The 19,109-nt window shown below is 48.0% G+C and overlaps 1 protein-coding gene across 3 annotated transcripts in view; it reads right to left on the reverse strand.

Annotated features, from left to right (window-relative positions):
• PKNOX1 (PBX/knotted 1 homeobox 1) overlaps positions 1-19,109 on the reverse strand; it is a 45,188-nt gene that overhangs the window by 25,511 nt on the left and 568 nt on the right. For 2 of the 3 annotated variants that reach the window (XM_040267133.1, XM_040267122.1), the window contains exons 2-3: positions 1,125-1,193; positions 103-209 (exon numbers count right to left, since the gene is read on the reverse strand). In XM_040267133.1, the coding sequence (XP_040123067.1) occupies positions 103-153 (51 nt within the window). In that variant the 5' untranslated portion in view covers positions 154-209; positions 1,125-1,193. Of the gene's footprint in view, positions 1-102; positions 210-1,124; positions 1,194-2,219; positions 2,257-19,109 lie in introns of those variants that run through there. The other variant, XM_040267126.1, reaches the window with a different exon arrangement.

The raw sequence follows: 19,109 nt of genomic DNA on the forward strand, positions 1-19,109 counted from the left end.
GGTGCTCCAGCAGGGAGGCGTGTGTGAACGCACAGGCGCTGCGGGTGCTCCAGCGCCAGGTGGGTGGGCTGCTCAGGGTGTGGGGCAGGGTGCAGCGCTCACTTGTTGCCCATCTGGATAGCTGTCTATGCTCAGTGTCTGTGTCGCCATCATGGTGAATGAATTCCTTATAAAACATCAGATCGTCTTGAGTCAAACGCAAATGGTGTCTGGAAAAACAAAAGCAGAGAAGCATCAGTCACTAAGTCAGAGCACTGCTGTCCGCTTACTCCATAGCGCCCATATACCTTTTAAAGTACATTATTTCCACACGGAAAGTAAAAAGCGCCCTTCACTACGGTCTAAGGCAAACACTACGCAGCACTCTGCACCTGCCTGGTAATCACACATTAGTGCCTGCCTGGCCAGGTGTGTCAGCTCGTCTGCAGGCATTTGGGTCTCTTCCTCACTCACTGAGCAACACCTAGTAAAGTCTACATGTGCAGGACACTGTCCTGGGCCCTGGGGCTTTCCCAGGACCACAAACAGGAGGGACACCAGGCAACACACGGGAGACATGGGCAGGGGAACACAACAGAGGGCGAGCGTGCAGCTGGCGGGCCCCAGGGCCATGTGACACTGAGCCTGCCAGGCCAGTCTTAGGCAGGAAGGACACAGGAGGGCTTGGAGGGGCAGTGCCAGGCATCGGCTCACAGCCACATGCAGCGCAGAGGTGGACACTGCCATCCACCTGTCAGTGCGCACTCAGGTACATGAGATGAGGGAACTAGGTGGGGACAGAGGATGACGGGGGCAGCTGCCCGCCACCCACAGGCAGTAGGACAGTGGTGCTGTGTGCAGAGGGATGGCAGGGAGGGGGCACCATGGGGGCACAGAGCAGGCCACACCGGCTCACAGTCCAGGTGAACATGGTGGTCTTCCTGGGGGGCAGGAAGTCCTGGGAAGGTGTGAGCAAGAGGGCAGAGGCTTCAGCTCAGGACAGGCCCTCTGATGGTGTGCAGGGCAAACTGAATGACTGTGGCGCCAAGGAGGGCAGGGGCATGTGGACAAGAGCCTCGGGAGCACAGGCTGTGCAGAGGGTCTGGCTGCGCCTGGGAAGGGTCGGGAGAGTTGACGGTTCTCACCTGAGCAACCGGCCGAGCAGAGCCGCATGTCCTGAGGTGGAGCCGACCGTGGGGAGCAGGTTCTATGGCCTGGGGGGAGAAAGCAAGAGACAGGACGTTGCAGGCTTGAGATGCTTCTCAGCATCCACAGGAAACCTGAACAAGCGAGGCTGGGCCACAGAGACAAGCCCGGCAGCCATCATGGTGCGGCCAGCACGTGCAGAGGCCCGATGTGTCCTCCAGGAGGGCCCAGGTCCTAGCCCGGGCCTGCACACGGGGCCTTACTTAGACACAGGATCTTCACACATGTCATCATGTTAGGGGTCTCGAGAGTGTGTCCTGGAAACGGGGAAGTGGAGAGGCTCTAGGGGGCAGCCAGGTGAACCCCTGTGAATTGGAGGCAGAGCCTGGAGTGACACTGCGACAAGCCAAGGACTCCTGGAGCCAGCCGGTCCTGAGGGGACCGAGCCGGGAAGGGCCTGAGCCGCTCACTGACTGGTGTCCCCCTGACAGCAGCTTCTGGGTAGGTCTGCCACGGTCCCTACAGCAGACCCGGACGAAACACAGCAGAGGCCCTAGAGAATTCCAGGCAGACGACCAAGGCCACAGCCACGTCGGTCTCGGCTGGAAGCCAATTCTCCAAGGTCTCTTTCGAGGACCCACCAGCAGGGTGGAACACACGGCAGCCAAGCCTACAGCTGCCCGATCCAGGTCGTGGGGGGTCACGCTTCCACTCTTCCAACTTCGGGGGCTTTCACAATGCCTGCAGTGAATACCGCGGATAAGCCAAAATTTTATCAACAGAATATATAGACGTGTAGTCCTTCTCACTACCAAATCTGGTTAAACCTTCAATATGGGACCTAACTGGGTACAACTGTTCTAAAAGAGAATTTTGAAATTTGTGTCAAAAGTTTTGAAAATACGTGCAGTCTACAGTGGAAGAAACTGGAAGAAGTGGGGGAGGGGGGAGGGGGGAAAGCAACTCCATGTGACTAATATTTCATTGAGTAAAGATGGGGGAAAGACACAGATGTATAGAACAGTCTTTGGACTCTGTGGGAGAAGGCGAGGGTGGGATGATCTGAGAGAATAGCATTGAAACATGTATATTACCATATGTGAAACAGATCGCCAGTCCAGGTTCGATGCATGAGACAGGGTGCTCAGTGCTGGTGTACTGGGATGACCCTAAGGGATGGGATGGGGAGGGAGGTGGGAGGGGGGTTCAGGATGGGGAACACATGTACACCCATGACTGTGTTGGGTGGCAAAAACCACCACAATATTGTAAAACAATTAGCCTCCAATTAAAATAAATAAATTAAAAAAAAAAAAGATAGGAGGAAAGAATGCCAAGGTAACCGACACTGCCGCAGGACACCCAGGAAGCCAGAAGACCAGCCAGCAGATGGCGCTGTCCGCGCAAAAGGGCGGTCCAGGTCCAGGCCAGCCCACGGCACTGTGGCAGCAGCAGCAGAACAATCCTCCACCTGGGCAGTAACACTGACTGGCACCTGCGGGCGGGCAGCAGAATTCACAGGGTTCACCCGGGCAGAGTTGCTTGGGCATGGGAGGAAGGGTCTGCTCCAGTCAAGGCCTCTGCCAAGCTGCTACAGGCCCTCCCAGATCAGATAGACCCTGCCCTATTGCACAGAAAAGTAAGTTTCTATTATGTTCAAACTCAAACAACAGTGTCTTCACTTCTTTTTGGAAAAGATTATACTCCATTTGTAGTTACTTAAAAATATTGGCTATATTCCCTGTGCTGTGCAATATATCCTTGAATCTTACTTTATTTAAAAAAAAATGTTTATCTATTGCTTATTTGGCTGTGCCAGGCCTCAGGTGCAGGATTCAGGATCTTTAGTAGTGGCACACGAACTCTTAGTTGCAGCATGTGGGATCTGGTTCCCAGGCCAGGGATCAAACTTGGGCTCCCTGCATTGGGAGTGCAGAGTCTTAGCGAAGATAAGGAAGACCCTATCTTGTCCATTTTATACCTAGTAGTTTGTGTCTCTTAATCCCCTACCTCTATTTGCCTTTCCCCTCTCCCTGCTGGTAACTACTAGTTTGATCTCTATATCTGTGAATCTGCTTCTCTTTTGTTATAGTCACGAGTTTATTTCTTAGATTCCACATATAAGGGAACCATGCAGTATTTGCCTCTTATTTCACTAAGCATAATATCCCCCATGTCCACCCATACTGTCTCAAAAGGCAAGTTTTCATTTTTTATGGCTGAGTCATATTCCACTGTATACATGTACCACTTCTTCTTTACCTACTCATCTGCTGATGGACGCTTAGACTGCTTCCACATCTTTGCTACTGTAAATGGTGTTGCTATGAACATCTGAATCAGTGTTTTTGTTTTCTTCAGATACATGCCAGGAGTGGGACTGCAAGATCACATGGGAGCTCTATTTTCAGTTTTCTAAGGAACCTCCATACTGTTCTCCACTGTGGCTGCACCAATCTATATTCCTACCAACAGTGCACACAGGTCCCCTTTCTTCCGAGTGTCCTCACTACTTACTGTCATGTGAGGCTTCAACTCATTTGAAAAGACCCTGATGCTGGGAAAGATTGAGGGCAGGAGGAGAAGGGGACGACAAAGGATGAGATGGTTGGATGGCATCACCGACTCAATGGACATGAGTTTGGGTGGACTCTGGGAGTTGATGATGGACAGGGAGGCCTGGCATGCTGCGGTTCATGGGTTCGCAAAGAGTCGGACATGACTGAGCGATTGAACTGAACTGAACTGAGGCTCCAACATACAAGTTGGAGAACCACCAGCCCAACAGACATACAACACCCTGGTGTTCAAGGGCAATACGACATGGGCTTTGTTTATTTTATTCTACAAATTCCATCCAGTTAAAAAAGGACACATTAGTGGAAACTGTCACTTTGATACCCTTTCAAGAGTCCAGCCAGACTAATAAAAATGAAGAAAACGCAGCTTTCCAAACTTCATGTACAGAAATCTTAAAACTAAAAGTAATTTTAAAAGTACAACATTTAAAGCAGTACATCGTTTTTCAGCTGGCAATTATTAAATCTAGAAGAGTGGTGCGCCACTTTGCTAGTAAAGATGAAGTGAAACCTGCCACACTGAAGGAGTCCCAGGTCCCACAAATCGTGACAGCCATTTGTCAGAAAACAATTTGACCATATGTATTTGAAGGGCATGCTCAATCACTGATTCATGACCGACTCTTTGTGACCCCATGGACTGTAGCCCACTTCTGTCCATGAGATTTCCCAGTAAGAATACTGGATGGGCTGCCATTTCCTTCTCCAGGGGATCTTCCTGAACCAGGGACTGAACCCACGTCTCCTGTATCGGCAGGCAGATTCTTTACCACTGAGCCACCAGAGAAGCCCGACCACAGGCATGCACACTAAATCACTTCAGTCATGTCCGACTCTGCAGTGCTACAGACTGTAGCCCGCTACGGTCACATATCAAAAAAAGGTACAATTTTCTCAGAGTCAGCTAAGAAGACAGCATTAGTGTTGTGACCTTGAAGGCAGACAAAAATATGAAACGTGAGCCAAATCTAACAAGCATTTTAACATTTCTGAGCATTCTAGTCCAGGACAACTGACAAATCAGGGAAGAACCGCAGTCAGACGGGCCGAGTCCCACTAGGGGGACAGACCTTCCTGCTCAGAGCAGATGGAAGGTCTGAGCTGGCTCAGTCCATGGGGACCTGAAGAAGAGACGCAGCATGTGGGTCAAAGCAGGCCCGCCTTGGCAGCACCCCAGCTCCCCACATCCCAGCCCACGCGATACCCCCCAGATGACAATCTCGACACGCCTGAGATGACTTCCCTATGGCCTCAGTGGGGTCTCTAAGCCCTCAGGGAGATTTAGATTTTGATATTATTGTGTTTAGCTTCACAGAATAATCTGTGTATTTGGCACTTAAGTTGTTTGCAGTATTTAAGAAAACTTGGCAACTTTAATCTTAGACATCAGCTTTGATTCCAGTTTGAAAGGTGTAACTGAGTTACTGAGTTTACACATTTCTTTTTTAGGGAAAAGGTATGAGAAGTTTACTAAGATTGCAAACATTTCTTCCCTTATGCAAGTTTACTGACTGCCAGGGACTATTCTAGGTCCCAAGGGTACAGCAGTAAACAAAATGAAGTTCCTCATCTCATGGAAGCCACTTACTGGCAGCAGGCTTGGGAAGTGTGGTTACTTGAGACTTGCCACACGTGTGATTTTGAGTGACTACATCTACTTAAGAAACTTTGATTTAGTCAGATAGTTAAGATGCTTAAAATGAAAAAGGTCTCTACTAAAAACTAGGTTTTCAAGCAGCATAAAGAGATTAAAGTTGTATATGGGTGCATGGTACATGTGAAAACGGTACATGCAGTCTGATCATCTTGAATTGATCAAAGGCTGTCTTATGGGTGAAAGATCAAAACTGACTAAACTTACAAAGAGAATAATAAAAATTGTACATAAAAGCATAGAGAAAAAAATAGGCCTGTAGCCTCAATAAACACTGATTTTATTTTTTTATTTTTAAAAATAATTTTCTTTGTTTACTGGCCGTGATGTGTCTCCGCTGCTGTGCAGGCTTCCCTCTAGGTGGAGCGGGCGGGGACCGCGCTCCAGTTGTGGTGAGTGGGCTTCATGCTGCGGTGGCTCCTCCTGCTGCGGAGCGCGGGCTCTGTGGTGCTCGGGCTTCGGTAGCTGCCGTTCTAGAGCACGGGCCCAGCAGTTGCGGCACATGGCTTAGTTGCTCTAAGGTATGTGGGTATCTTCCTGGATCAGGGATTGAATCTGTGTCCCCTGCATTGGCAGGGGGATTCTTTACCACTGAGCCACCAGGGAAGTCCATAAATGTTGATTTTAAAATACCATCAAATAAACTCTTCTATGCTCTAAACTTCATTTCAAAGGGCATTAAAAACTCATGGAAATGCATCCCATTGTTCACTGCAGCACTATTTACAATGGCTAGAACATGGAAGCAACCTAGATATCCACTGACAGATGAATGGAGAAAGAAGTTGTGGTACATATACACAATGTAATATTACTCAGCCATAAAAAGGAACACAAGTGTCAGTTCTAATGAGGTGGATGAACCTAGAGCCTATTATACAGAGTGAAGTAAGTCAGAAAGAGAAAGATAAATACTGTATTCTAACACAGGCATATGGAATCTAGAAAAATGGTACTGAAGAATTTACTTCCAGGGCAGCAGTGGAGAAAAAAAACAGAGAGAATCGACTTATGGACATGGGGAGAGGGGCGGAGAGGGTGAGATGTATGGTAAAAGTAACATGGAAAGGCTCAGGAAACTCAAACAGGGGCTCTGTATCAATCTAGAGGGGAGGGAGATGGGAGGGAGGTTAAAGAGGAAGGGATCATATGTATACCTATGGCTCATTCATGTTGAGGTTTGACAGGAAACAACAAAATTCTGTAAAAGCAACTATCCTTCAATTAAAAAAAAAAAAAAAAAACTCATGGCAAGAAAGCCAGAGGGAAATGACGTGTTTTATCCACATTAATAAAAAATGGAAACAGAACCTACACGCCAGCCACAGGACAATGGTAGAATCCACAGTGGTCCCGACCATCAGTCATGGACATGAAGGTGAATCATGGCAATAGGCTCATGGTGCTGTCAGGAGGAAAGGCAGGGCACAGAGTCTGCTGGGCACATGGCTGGGCCTGATGCAGCCCACAGACACCTACTGAAAGTCTTCCCTGAGCCAAGCTCTGTTCTCAATGCTGGGGATGGGGCAGCAAACCAAACACAGTCCCTGCTGTCAAGAGACAACCTCACAACCATGCTGAAAAAGTGTTCAGAATTAATATGGGAAGAAGAGACATCTGTGAGTACTCTGAGCATGTGGTTCTCTCCCACATCCTTTATTAACTGATGTTTTCCTCTGTGGAGGTCTTCTGTACTCCTGGTTAATCAATCCTGAAACATTTTACCATGTTTCTTGCTACTATCAAAAGTATCTCGTTGTCACTATACTTTCTGGTGGACTGCTGGGTAAGAAATGCCCCCAGTCTGCAGGCTAACCTCATACCTACCAACATTTCTAATGGTTTACGAAAAGTCTACTGGTTTTTCTCAGCACATGCAGATAAAATCCCAACCAACATTCCTGTTTTTTTCTTCTTTTGAGAAACCAAAAAAAATGTCAAGCTATCCTGCAAGGGCACAGTAACAACAAAGCAGCGGTAATGGCACAAGAGCAGGTAGAGAGGCCAGTGGCGCAGCAGGAACGAGACCTCAGACCTGCCAGGGCTGGAAGGAAAAGGACCAAAGATGCACAAAGCTTTGGAAGCTTGATGTGTTCACGAAAACCTCTCTGAACTCAATCAATGCCTGCAAAGTGCGAGCGAACCCGGGGTTCCGGCGCTGCTCCCCACAGGCGCTGTGGTGGTCAGCCACGTGCTCCCACTCAGCCTCGGGCAGGGGGACTCTAGGGGACCTGGGCTGGCAGCACAGAAGCCCCACAAGGTCAGAGCTCCGTGTCGCCCTCCTGCTTATGTAACCCACACAAGGCAGAGACACACTGAGCCCTGTCCCAGGAGGGAGCGTCTTCACTGTACCGCCAGCGCCACAGTGGGCTCGGTAAGGGTGGGAGGAAAGACAAGGCAGGCCGCACCTACCCAGGGTCTACCTGTGTCCAGACCCACCCAAGCACTTTAGAACACATCCCCAAACTCTGACATGCCTTCCTCCCTAGAAGAGGGTCTTTGTCCCCACCTCTTAAACCCAACCCTAGTGACTCACTGGGGACCACGCATGAGACAGCATCCGAAGTGAGGCTGCGTGAGTCCAGGCCTGCGGCAGCTGTCACCATTCTCACTGGAGCACTCAATCCTAGAGCCCTGAGCGTCCCCCCAACCCCCGTCAAGTAAGAAGTCTGACTAACCAGAACCCCACCTCCCCCTCCATGAGGAAGCGCAAGCCACAGGGAATGTCTACGCAGAGGTCCACAGCCCAGCTCATACCCCTACTCACAGCCAGCATCAAATTTCCGATTTGAGAAAATCCCTCCCCAAGACCCCAGCCCTCAGACACCAAGCCACTCCTGGGCCTCCTGGGCCTCCCAGCTGAGGACCCCAACCTGTAGGGCAGAGACAGGTCACCCCCACCACACCTTTCCCAAACTCCTGGCCACAGACCCAGGAGCAGAATGAATGGGTCATCCTGTGCCCGCACCAGCAGGGACCAGGACACTTGCCAGTCTCTGCAGCTCTGCCTGGCCTCCTCCTGCTCATGAGGCTGAGTGCCTCTGAAAGAGTCTGGCTGCCAGGCCCGGCCTTTCCCTCTACATGCTATTTCTGAGAGCACAATAGACTTTGTTTTGTGAAAATTAGTAAACAGAAACCTCAATGAAACAGAGTCAGGAGGCCAGCAGCGGTACTCTCATAACCTGACAGGAGGAACAGCCAGACAAGAAATGGACAGACTCTTCTCCCCACTTCCCAGAGTTCAGCCAACGGGGCAGTGTCCCAACCCAGCAATGCGAAGCCACTAGATGAACCCTGGATTCCTCCAGTGGACTCTGTTAACTCCCGCTCTCCCAACCTCCCCTTCTCCTTTTAAAAAGAGTTCTCCTCTCCTGGCCAGCCAGGGACCTGCCCGGGCTCCATGTGGTTGCAGACCTGAAATTGCAATTCTTTGTTGATCCTGAATAAACCCAGTTTGGCTGGCAAGATAAGTGGCAGTCCATGTTAGAGCAACTGTTTCTAAGATAACTATAGAACTCCCAAGGAAATCAAGAGAGTATTTGACAATCTGACAACTTTGATGCTTACAAATATTAATTTAATCAGCTCAATCTATGAATTACTGTGTCATTCAAAATGGGAAACGCTAAGAGAATGGATGAAGGTACACAGCACAACCTTCAGTGATGTGATGTTCAGTGCTGCACAAATGTAACTCTGCACACACTAGTGAGTCTAAAGAAAGTGCCGACCTGGTTCCAAGAGGCATCTCCCAGCAGCAGTCAAGGTGTGCAGTCATACATTTCCAGAATATCCCACCACACATTCCTGAAGAGGAAAGGGGCTCTTCCTCCCTGCTCATCATAGGAAATACATGCTGGAGCCAAAGTATGTTAACAGCACGTGAAGGACTCCTGACACTCCCTGTGAGCAGCTAAGTTAAAATACTGGGCCACAAAGACCCCGGGGCTTCCCAGATGGCTCCTAGGTGGTAAAGAATTTGCCTGCCAATGCCAGAGATGTGGGTTTCAATCCCTGAGTTGGGAGGACCCCCTGGAGGAGGAAATGGCAACCCATTCCAGTATTCTTGCTTGGGAAATCCCATGGACAGAGGAGCCTCGTGGGCTATAGTCCAGGGGATCACAAAGAGCCAGACACGACTGAGCAACTAAACAACAACATGCCCCACTGCCAACACAATGTCTGGAACACAGCAGGTGCACAATAACTGTTTAGTGAATGGTTGCTCCATTTAACACAGGAATGATCTGTTTCATGAAAGTTTGCTGTAATTCAGCCCAGTGCCTCCTTTAAAAAAAAAAATCTTTTTATTTATTTAAATTTTATTGACGCACTTCCTCTAGTCGTGGCGAGCAGCGGCTCCTTTCCAGTTGTGGTCTGCAGGCTTCTTCTTGAGGTGGCGTCTCTTGTTGTGGAGCACAGGCTCTGGGGTGCAGACTTAGCAGCTATGGCGCACGGGCTCAGTTGTTTTGCCACATGTGGGACCTTCCCAGACCAGGGACGATCCTGAGTCCCCTGCACTGGCAGGCAGATTCTTAACCACTGGACCACCTGGGAAGTCCCAAAAGATAAATCTTGACTACCTTCTCCATCTCATCTAAAGTTGCTGGTCTGTACAAGTTTTCTACCTCCAAGGTCAATTCTGGTCCTTTATGCCTTCTTTATAAACCACTCACATCAGCTACTTGGTCTTTTTATCATCTACTCTGGAGAAGGAAATGGCAACCCACTCCAGTACTCTTGCCTGGAAAATCCCATGGACAGAGGAACCTGGTAGGCTACAGTCCATGGGGTTCCAAACAGTCAGACACAACTGAGCGACTTCACTTCAAATTTAACACCATCAAATTGTAATGCATGTTATTATTTGTAAAAATTTCAGCCACATCCCTTTTAAAATACTGTGTTCTCATTTCCTCATAATCAGATTTGCAAAAAGCAAAAAAAGATTTGCCTTAACTTTATTTTCCTGGTTTCTTGAGTTGAAAGCTGAAGTCATTTATTTTCCTTGTTCTCTAGTAAACGGTTAGGTCTACGCCCTTTGTTCCTCCTAAGAGCTGGTTGGTCTCATCCCATGAGTAGCGTTCAGTAGTCTTGTGTCTTTCACTTACAGAATGAACACTGATCTCCTCTTTAACCAGCATTATAAAGAAGGGGGTCCTAGCATTTTCAGGTGGATATTTTTAGCTGTCCTTTCACTCTTAGGTTCTGTCTAGGTTGCACTGTGGTCTGAGAATCTGGTCTACAGAATTAACTTTTCGAAACTTGGGATTTTTCTTTGTGGCCTAATATGTGACCGGTTTTTGTTCAATGTTCTGTGTAACTGAGAATTTATACTTTAGGTTTGTTGGGCACAAGTTTCTGTACATCATCAGATCTAGCCTTTAAATCCTTTCTATCAGTGGTTCTCTACTGGGGGTGATTCTTGCCCCCAGACGTTTGGCAACTTCAGTTAACATTCTGCCTATCACAGTGGGTAGAGGCTGGGGACGCTGCTCACCCCACTAGAGTGCCCAGGACAGCGCCCAGGACAGCGCCCACAGAGAACCACGTGGCATCGGTGCCAGTGGCCCTGAGTCAAGAAGCCCCTCCACGCCTTCTCTTCTCTCTGGTCTAACCTGGTTTGTGGCTTGCTGAGGGCCCCTCTGTCAACTTCTCCCCCCTTGGATCAACCTTCTGATTTTTCTACATTTTGATACATTGTTGATACATTGCTACATTACTGATACATTAGCTTAGGATAGAAAGAACTGCACTTCTCACGCTTTTGCCTTGAGTTCAGTCGACACTGGTATTGCTAAACCTTTCTTTCTGTAGAACTGACAACAGTTTTCTATCCCTGGTTTCCCACCTTCTTGTTTTAGCTTTAGATAAAACAAGGTCGCTTGTTTAGGTCGCTTACATACCACATCAGCTAGATTTCATTTTTCGACTAAATCTGGAGTTTTTATCACCTGGGAGAGCTAACCCTTTTACATTATTCGGTGTCTCTGGGCTTGTTCATGCCATCTTACATCATCTGCTTTTTAACACACCAAGCAAACTTCCTCATTCTCCTCTTTTTTCTGAATTCCTTTTTGTTGAGATGATGAAACTCTTCCTTGCTCCACTCTCTCCTCGGGTACCTGGGAGTCACATATTCTGCCTTCAGTCTCTTACTGGTTACCTCACACCACCTCAACACTAACACCTGCATCCCAATCTGCTTCCAGAACAAGCCTTGCTCCTTCGACAAAATGTCAACCTGCGTTATCATTCCACACTTGAATCTGTGCTCCTTAGCAGCAGGGACTCAGCGCTGGCAGTGAGCACACAGCAATCTGGGAAGGCAAATGTGTCTAGGACCATTTCAGGATATTTTTTTAAACCTTTAAAATGAATTTCAGGGCATTTAAAGGTTACACTTATAATCTGGGGTTTACCTGACTATAATGCTTCATTCTCATGAATGACATGTATGTAACCTGTCATTTATACCCATGCACATGTATATTTGATATTCTATTTGTTCAGCAACACAGAGCTAACAACACTGCCTCCTTCTAATGGGGGACCAAGTCAAACTTAGCAAAGCATCTTACAATAACCAGTTTTGAACAGTGAGTTTATTCTGACTTGTCTAGACAAGAATTCAGATTATTTTAATGACATTCTAGCTAAAAGGAAAAGGAGAAAATATTTAAATGTTTTGTTTGCACTATAATCATCACCTTCAATATTATTTATGTTATGAGAAAATTACATTAGAAAAGCATTCCTTTAAGTTTTGATGGCAGAAATACTGGGAATATTCCATAATGTTATTTCACTCCATGTATCAAATTCAACAGTTGAATTCTCCACTTGGAATTCACATAGAAAAATCTTAAAAAAAATAATAATAATAACAGGAAAAATAACATACATAAAGATGGAGAGATTTTTAAAGTTTAAAATTTTAAAGTTTAAAATTGTTACAGGTTATAGTCTTGGGATATACTGGAAAGTGAAAGTGTTAGTCACTCAGCTGTGTCTGACTCTTTGCAACCCCATGGACTGTAGCCCAGCAGGCTCCTCTGTACACAGAATTCTCCAAGCAAGAATACTGGAATGGGTAGCCATTCCCTTCTCCAGGGATATTCCCAACCCAGGGATCCAACCTGGGTCTCCTGCACTGCAGGCAGATTCTTTACCATCTGAGCCACCAAGGAAGTCCCAGGATATACTGGACTAACATTAAAATTGAAACTGAGAAATAGGGACTTCCCAGGTGGTCCAGTGGTTAAGAAAGAATCTGCCTTGCAATGCAGGGGATGCAGGTCCAATCACTGGTCAGGGAACTAACACATGCCCTGGAGCAACTTAAGCCCTGTTCTTCAACTAGAGAGTCCGTGCAACGAAGATCCCCCATGCTACAACTAAGACCCAAGGCAACCAAATAAATGGGCTTAAAATAAACATCTAAATAAACCGTAGGTAAAGCATGTCCTCAGGCAAGTTAACTAAACACTAGGTCCCCCGCCAGGGGACCTCCCTGGTGGTCCAGTGGTTACACTGCAGGGGCTTGGGGTTTGATCTCTGGTCTGGGAACTAAGATCCCACATGCCACGCAGCATGGCCAAAAAATAAACATTATCAAGTCAAAAGGGTCCATAAGAAAGCAAATCTCAGAAAAGTACTCAAAAAGAGTTGAGAATTACTCCAGCTCCTGTTTCCATTCCTTTCACATAAGAATCACCCAAAGAGATATGAAGATCAAGGGGAAAAAAAAAAAAAAAAGATTCTAGAAAGAAAAAAAGAGGCCGTGAATGAGGCTCTGGTCCTTTCCCCAGCCGGGGTTCCAGGCACTAAGGAGCTTGGCTGGCCTGCTCTCCAGCCAGGAGCTCCAGAGCTGGCGATGTAGAGCCCTCTGGCATCTGGAGTCTCAGAACAGGGGCTTCTGGGCAAGGCAGGGGCACGCATGAGAGAGAGTTTGACACTCTACACTGACTATCGGAGAGCAGGGATTTTTGGTGCTCTGATGACAGAGAAAAATCAAAGAGCAAGGAGGCACTGGGAACTACCCACTGGAACAGAGGTTTCTAGATTTAGGCTTCCAGCATTTATTCCCATGGATCCCTTTAGATTCTAATCAAGAGTTAAGAGCTACCCATTACACTACATACTGGTCATCACAAGGTTAAGAGTCCAGTGAGTCCAGTGAGAGAAAATACCCTCCCTTTCCCCTTTTATTATTTCCCCAACAGTTACACTGCTTGACCCATCTAGATCCAGACCCACTGGTTTCAGGGGAGCACTGAGTCGGCCAGCACTCTTCCTGAAGAGGGCCCGCTGGTAACTGTGTGGCTTTGCGGGCCACACACAGCCTCTATCATGTCTTCTTTTTCCTCTGCAGTATACCATGGATGGTTCCAGGACTGTACAAAATGGGCCACAGTGGGACGCGGCACACAGGCCTGTCGCTTACCAACCCCTGGCCTAGAGTCTAGCTGTCCCAAGAGACACATTATACTATAACCCCAGCTACAACGTGCTCTAACTCAGCCTCAGTGATGAAGTCTCTTGCATTTTTCATTTAATCCACACACATGCTGAGGTGTCCGGCAGCTCCCTCCCTTCCCGGTTGCCAGGCCCACCCAGCAGAGGCTCAGGTTTCCCAGCAGGGAGGGTCCTCAGCCACTCTCAGAAGCTGCTCTATGAGCAGAATCAATTCCATCCACACAGAAATGCAGGAAATTCTGTGGTCATTTCAGTTTTAGTGGCTGTGAGAGCTGGTAATGAAGCCAGAAGAGGATGGAGAGACAGTACAAACTACCCCTTTAGACCGAGGGTGGGGGGTGCGGAATTGATGATCCTTCTCTAACCAAACCAGTGCATTTATAAAGCTGAGACAGCTGTTATGGACCCCAAGAAAACTGTCAAAATTCTATATTCAAAATAAGAGACCTTTTCCAACACCCTTGGAGAATAGTAGCTGTGTGTCACTACAGCGCCATCAGTCTTCATTCCTGTATGGGAAGGGCTGTGACTGGTTAGAGAACCAGCCGCCTGCCCCCACCACCCCCACCAACCCCTACCCCGCCAGGCGCCCACTTCTCCCTCCCCTCCCATCCCCATTCACATCCCTCTCCAGCGAGATGGTCAGTCAAGAACTCATTCTGAGGAGAAATGTTTGTCAAGAGATCACTTTATTTTTCGAGCAACGTTTTGAGAGGCACCACTTGAAGTTTAATATAATATTCAAATAAAATCACAGATGTTAAATCCTGTCAAAGCAAAATCGAGCCCAAAAAAGCCAACCACATACGTTCACAAGAGACACAGCAAAATTCCAACAACAAAGGTGTTTAATGGTTTCCGAATCCCTTTCAATAAATTCTGAGCTGAAAGGCCTATCACAGCTGGTAGAATTTAAACTCATATCACAGCTTTGTGTTTAAAACCATGACTACCACTCTCATCATTAAAAACGGACATTTGAAACTTTCATGATGTACTTGCTATTAATGGTCAATGAGTATCTTTTAGGTTCAACAGGAACCCAACCCTTCAAGGCAAGGGTTATGTCATGGTACCATCTTTTTCCTGAGGGCACTGTCTGAGCTCAGGGAAAGAGCACTGTGGACATGGGCCTGGCAGCCTCGTCCCTGCCCTGATCCGGCTGGCGCTCAGCTTGGCAGGCCAGATGATGATCAAATAAACACAGGAAACAACAAGACCCACATGCTTGAAAGGCTCCATCTACACCAGCAGGGACAGCCACACACACGCGAAACCAAAATCACAGAACCGGAAGACAGTAGATAAACGCTGAAAATGAGAAACATGTCAATTACATAAATACATGAAAATACGCATAACACTGACTAAAAATACAACTCAAAATAGCTGATGAAAATGTAGAAACTATGCCTATCCCATTAAAGTTGGGTTCCACACAAAGTGGTTTGGAAAATGCTGTTCCAGGGCATTACTTCTCAACCAGGGGGAATTTTTGTCCCCCACCAAATGCATGGCACTATCTGAAGACATTTTTGGTCGTTACACTTGTTGGTGGGGGTCCCGCTGGCATCTGCTAAAATCCTACAATGCATAGGACAAGAAGTACCCAGCCCCAAAAGTCAACAGGGGCCCAGCTTTGAACCCCTGCCCCAGAGGATCACAGGGGTGTTTCATTTATGCAACAATAAACTGCGATCTTATTTTTAAAAAGATACTTTGCATCAACACATAACTGAATTTATAATAATTCAAAATTAAATTCCTTATTTTTTAAAGCAAAAAAAAAAAAATTTAAAAACCTTGATAAAATGCCTCAGCTATAGAATGGCATACACTGAGGGCTTGCCAAGCTCTCATGAAGGTACTTTCTGCAAATCCAATGAGACTGTTGAGGAAACTGCAATCACAATTCCTACCACCTACAGTCCCTTCCAAGTGACCCACCCCACTGCAGGCCCTGTGGAAAGGGAGTGGCTGTGAGAAGGCAAAAGCCCACCCCTCCTTGGGGCACCTGGGGGACATGGTGGAGGGCGAGACAACTGTCACCCTGTCTCTGGGGTGGGCAGGGTGTGTGAGGAGAGCAGAAGAGGATAAGGCTGGCAGAGTTGAGGAGCAGAGAGCGTGCAGGACCAGCAGACAGTTGAGATCAACAAGGGAAGAGCAAGCCCAGAAGGTCAAGGCTGGGGTGGCAGCCAGATCCCGCCATGCCCCGAGCTGCAACTCCACCCAACCCCAGGCCCAGCACTACCTGGGTCATTGGACTCCACTAGGTTCCTTTCTCCCTTATTCCTGTGTGACCTGCCAGTGAAGTAAGCCTGCTGCCTGCTGCCCCGGGGCCTGAGTACGGCAGCCAGGCGTTAAAGACATGAACACCAGAGGCATTTCTCACCACGTGCCCTGTGGCCTCTCCCTGACAAGGCCAGAGGCTGCGCCAAATGACAGACACCTGTGGGGTGGCAGGGTCGCCCTGAGTAGAATCCCCAGACAGAAGTACATGTCCCCACTCTGGGCAGGCAGTGTGCCTGCCTGAAGGGAAGGGAGGGCTGGGGGTCTACTGGCTGGACCTGTCCGGACAAGTGCATCCTAACACTGGAGAGAAGGCTAAAGACAATGGGAACTAACAACGTTCACCAATGCACAGGCCCTCGGTCCCAAAACCTGACTGATCAGCGCTTTTCAAGATTCTAGAAGAGCTGGAGGACTTTCACCCAAGGAAGCTGAGATGGAATGAAGCAGCTACTCTGTCCCCTTCGCAGGTCCCCAGAAGTGACCTCAGACCCATAGAGCTTCCATATCCAGAGTCTGAAACCACCTCGTCAGACAAAAAGTTGGCTGGGCCAGCAACTGGCACAGTCTGCAAACCTCCCAGAAACAGTGAGTAGACCAGTGAGGCTGACACACCAAGACAAGGGCAGCTGCCAGCAGAGGGCACCCAGCAGCCAGGTACCCTGACCATTCGCTGGCCAGGTGGGCAATACGGCCAGAGGGGCCTTATTTGACAGTCTCTACAGCCAGGTCTTTCCAACCAAATGCCTCTGCCTCCCAGTCCCTGAATGTTGATTCCAACATTTTCTCAACTGAACCCTTTCAACACTATACTCCACTTTCCTAAACAACTTGTACAAGACAGAACTGTAACCTATCCCACGTGTGAGTCATCACTACTGGTGTCAGACAGTTACTCCAATGACTCACCCTGCTATGACCCCAGACAGTTCAGCTCTGGGTTCCCTGAGCTGTGCTGTTTCGACTTCCTCATCACCCTTGCCCTCATCACCAGCATTATGAGGAAGAAAAAGGGGGGCACCTACATATTCCTAGTAAGGGATGCGCTGAGAGCAAATCGACTGCTAGTGCAGAGGCTCTTAACTTGGTCTCTGTGAACCTGAATGAGAAAAAAAAAATCACATCTTTATAACGTCTGGCTGAAATTTAGCACTCATTCAATTCCACAGGTAGTCGCAAAATCCTGGAATTTGCACAGCACCTGTGACTTCTTCACTAACAGAAACCAGATATTTTCACAAAACATTAGCACTGTACAAAAATCTCAAAGTGTCACTTATACTCATCAATACCAAAAAAGAATTAGATCTGGTGTTCCATCTGTTACTACGTGAGCTAATAAAAGCAGGTAAGGAAATTCATCACAAGTTTAGTTCAATATTTTTGATAACTGTTGCTGCTGCTAAGTCACTTCAGTCGTGTGCGACTCTTAGCGACCCCATGGACTGCAGCCTACAAAGGCTCCTCCATCCATGGGATTTTCCAGGCAAGAGTACTGGAGTGGGGTGCCATTGCCTTCTCCGATAACTGTATTTCAGTATAATAGGTTATTATTATTATTATCAAACTGTATTTGATAACTGTATTTCAGTATAGTAGGTTCTCTTCCTGATCCTATTTTATTTTTTTAAAAACGTTTGTGCCAAGAGGAGGAGACCAGAGGTCTGGGGAGGGCAGGAAAGGCCCCCTGGGGCGCATGATTTGCATCACTCTAGAGGTTTCAAAGTGTTCTTCTGAACGGTTTGAATTAGTTTGCAACAAAAGAGAGTTACGCTAGAATGTTACTATTCGCCCAGTACCTTTCACTGATCCTAAGTGGTACTTTCCTAAAGTTACCACACACTGAAACAGACATGTAAATATCTGTGTCCTAGAGGACAGCATTAACACCCAGTATCATTAGTGTCTGCACTTAGATCGTCAGCATGGGATGTTCACCTTTCCAGTCCTGCCTCATACGATATTTCACCAACTGTAATCCCCACTTGTAAATCTCTGAAGTAGGAAGGGTTCTTTGGAAAGCCCTGTGTGCTACAACTCTATTCCACAACCGTGCTGAACGAAACGCACGACTCTCTCCACGCTGGGAAAGTGAAGGAAAAAACCGATAAAGGCAAACTGGAGTCAGTGAGCCACCTTCCAAATCCATGTACACCTAGATTTGAGAGCATCACCAGCAACTGTACTGGCAGAATTTTCACATTTCACTTCGATTTTTTCACACAGTATTCAGAAAACACTGCATAAAACATTATGCAAGTACATAAGCCCTTTCTTAATATGTCAGGAGAAATCATACAAGTATATCCAACGAAAGCTGAGGGTTTCATTTAGCATAAAGCGGGAAGTATCCCTACCAGTAGCTTCTACTGAAAACTAAGTCTTAGGATCAAAATTGTTAATCACAACCTCCTTACAAACGGCAAATCTACCCTGGATGGTGCAGGTCTGCGATCAAAGTTACCGAATGCACATTCGCGTCAGTACAGGTATTCCCCTCCCCCTCCCCAGCATCCGCCTTCCGCCCTCACCCCGGGACTCCGACCCGGGCAGCATGCACTAAGACGGATTCAGGAGTCATGCATCACAAAGGAAAGCCTAACGGGCCCAGCCTCTGAACCACTAACGACGCCGTGTCCCAGCAGCCTCTGCGCTGAAATAAAGCAGACTCCTCTTTCCCTGCCTCTCCTGAGGTGACTCACGACCTCTCCCTCAAGGAATGTGGGAGCCAGCGGGCGGCCGGGCCGGGCCCCACACCGCCGTCCTCTAGTTCTAGTCGGCCGTTTACCACCCGCGACGCCTGTGTCACTCGTTCCAGACACCGCGCACCCCGGGCTCCCTAACAACCCGGGACCCGCCGGCCACCGACCGGCCTCTGGGACCCCGGAAGCCCAAGGAGCGCGACGCCCCCGCCTCACGGCCGCCGAGCACCCCCGCCGCCGCCTCGCGAACGCCCGCCCCGCGCGCCCCCGCGCCGGTGTGGG

This window comes from Oryx dammah, unplaced genomic scaffold (genome assembly GCF_014754425.2).
Source record: "Oryx dammah isolate SB20612 unplaced genomic scaffold, SCBI_Odam_1.1 HiC_scaffold_2, whole genome shotgun sequence".
Lineage (NCBI taxonomy): Eukaryota > Metazoa > Chordata > Mammalia > Artiodactyla > Bovidae > Oryx > Oryx dammah.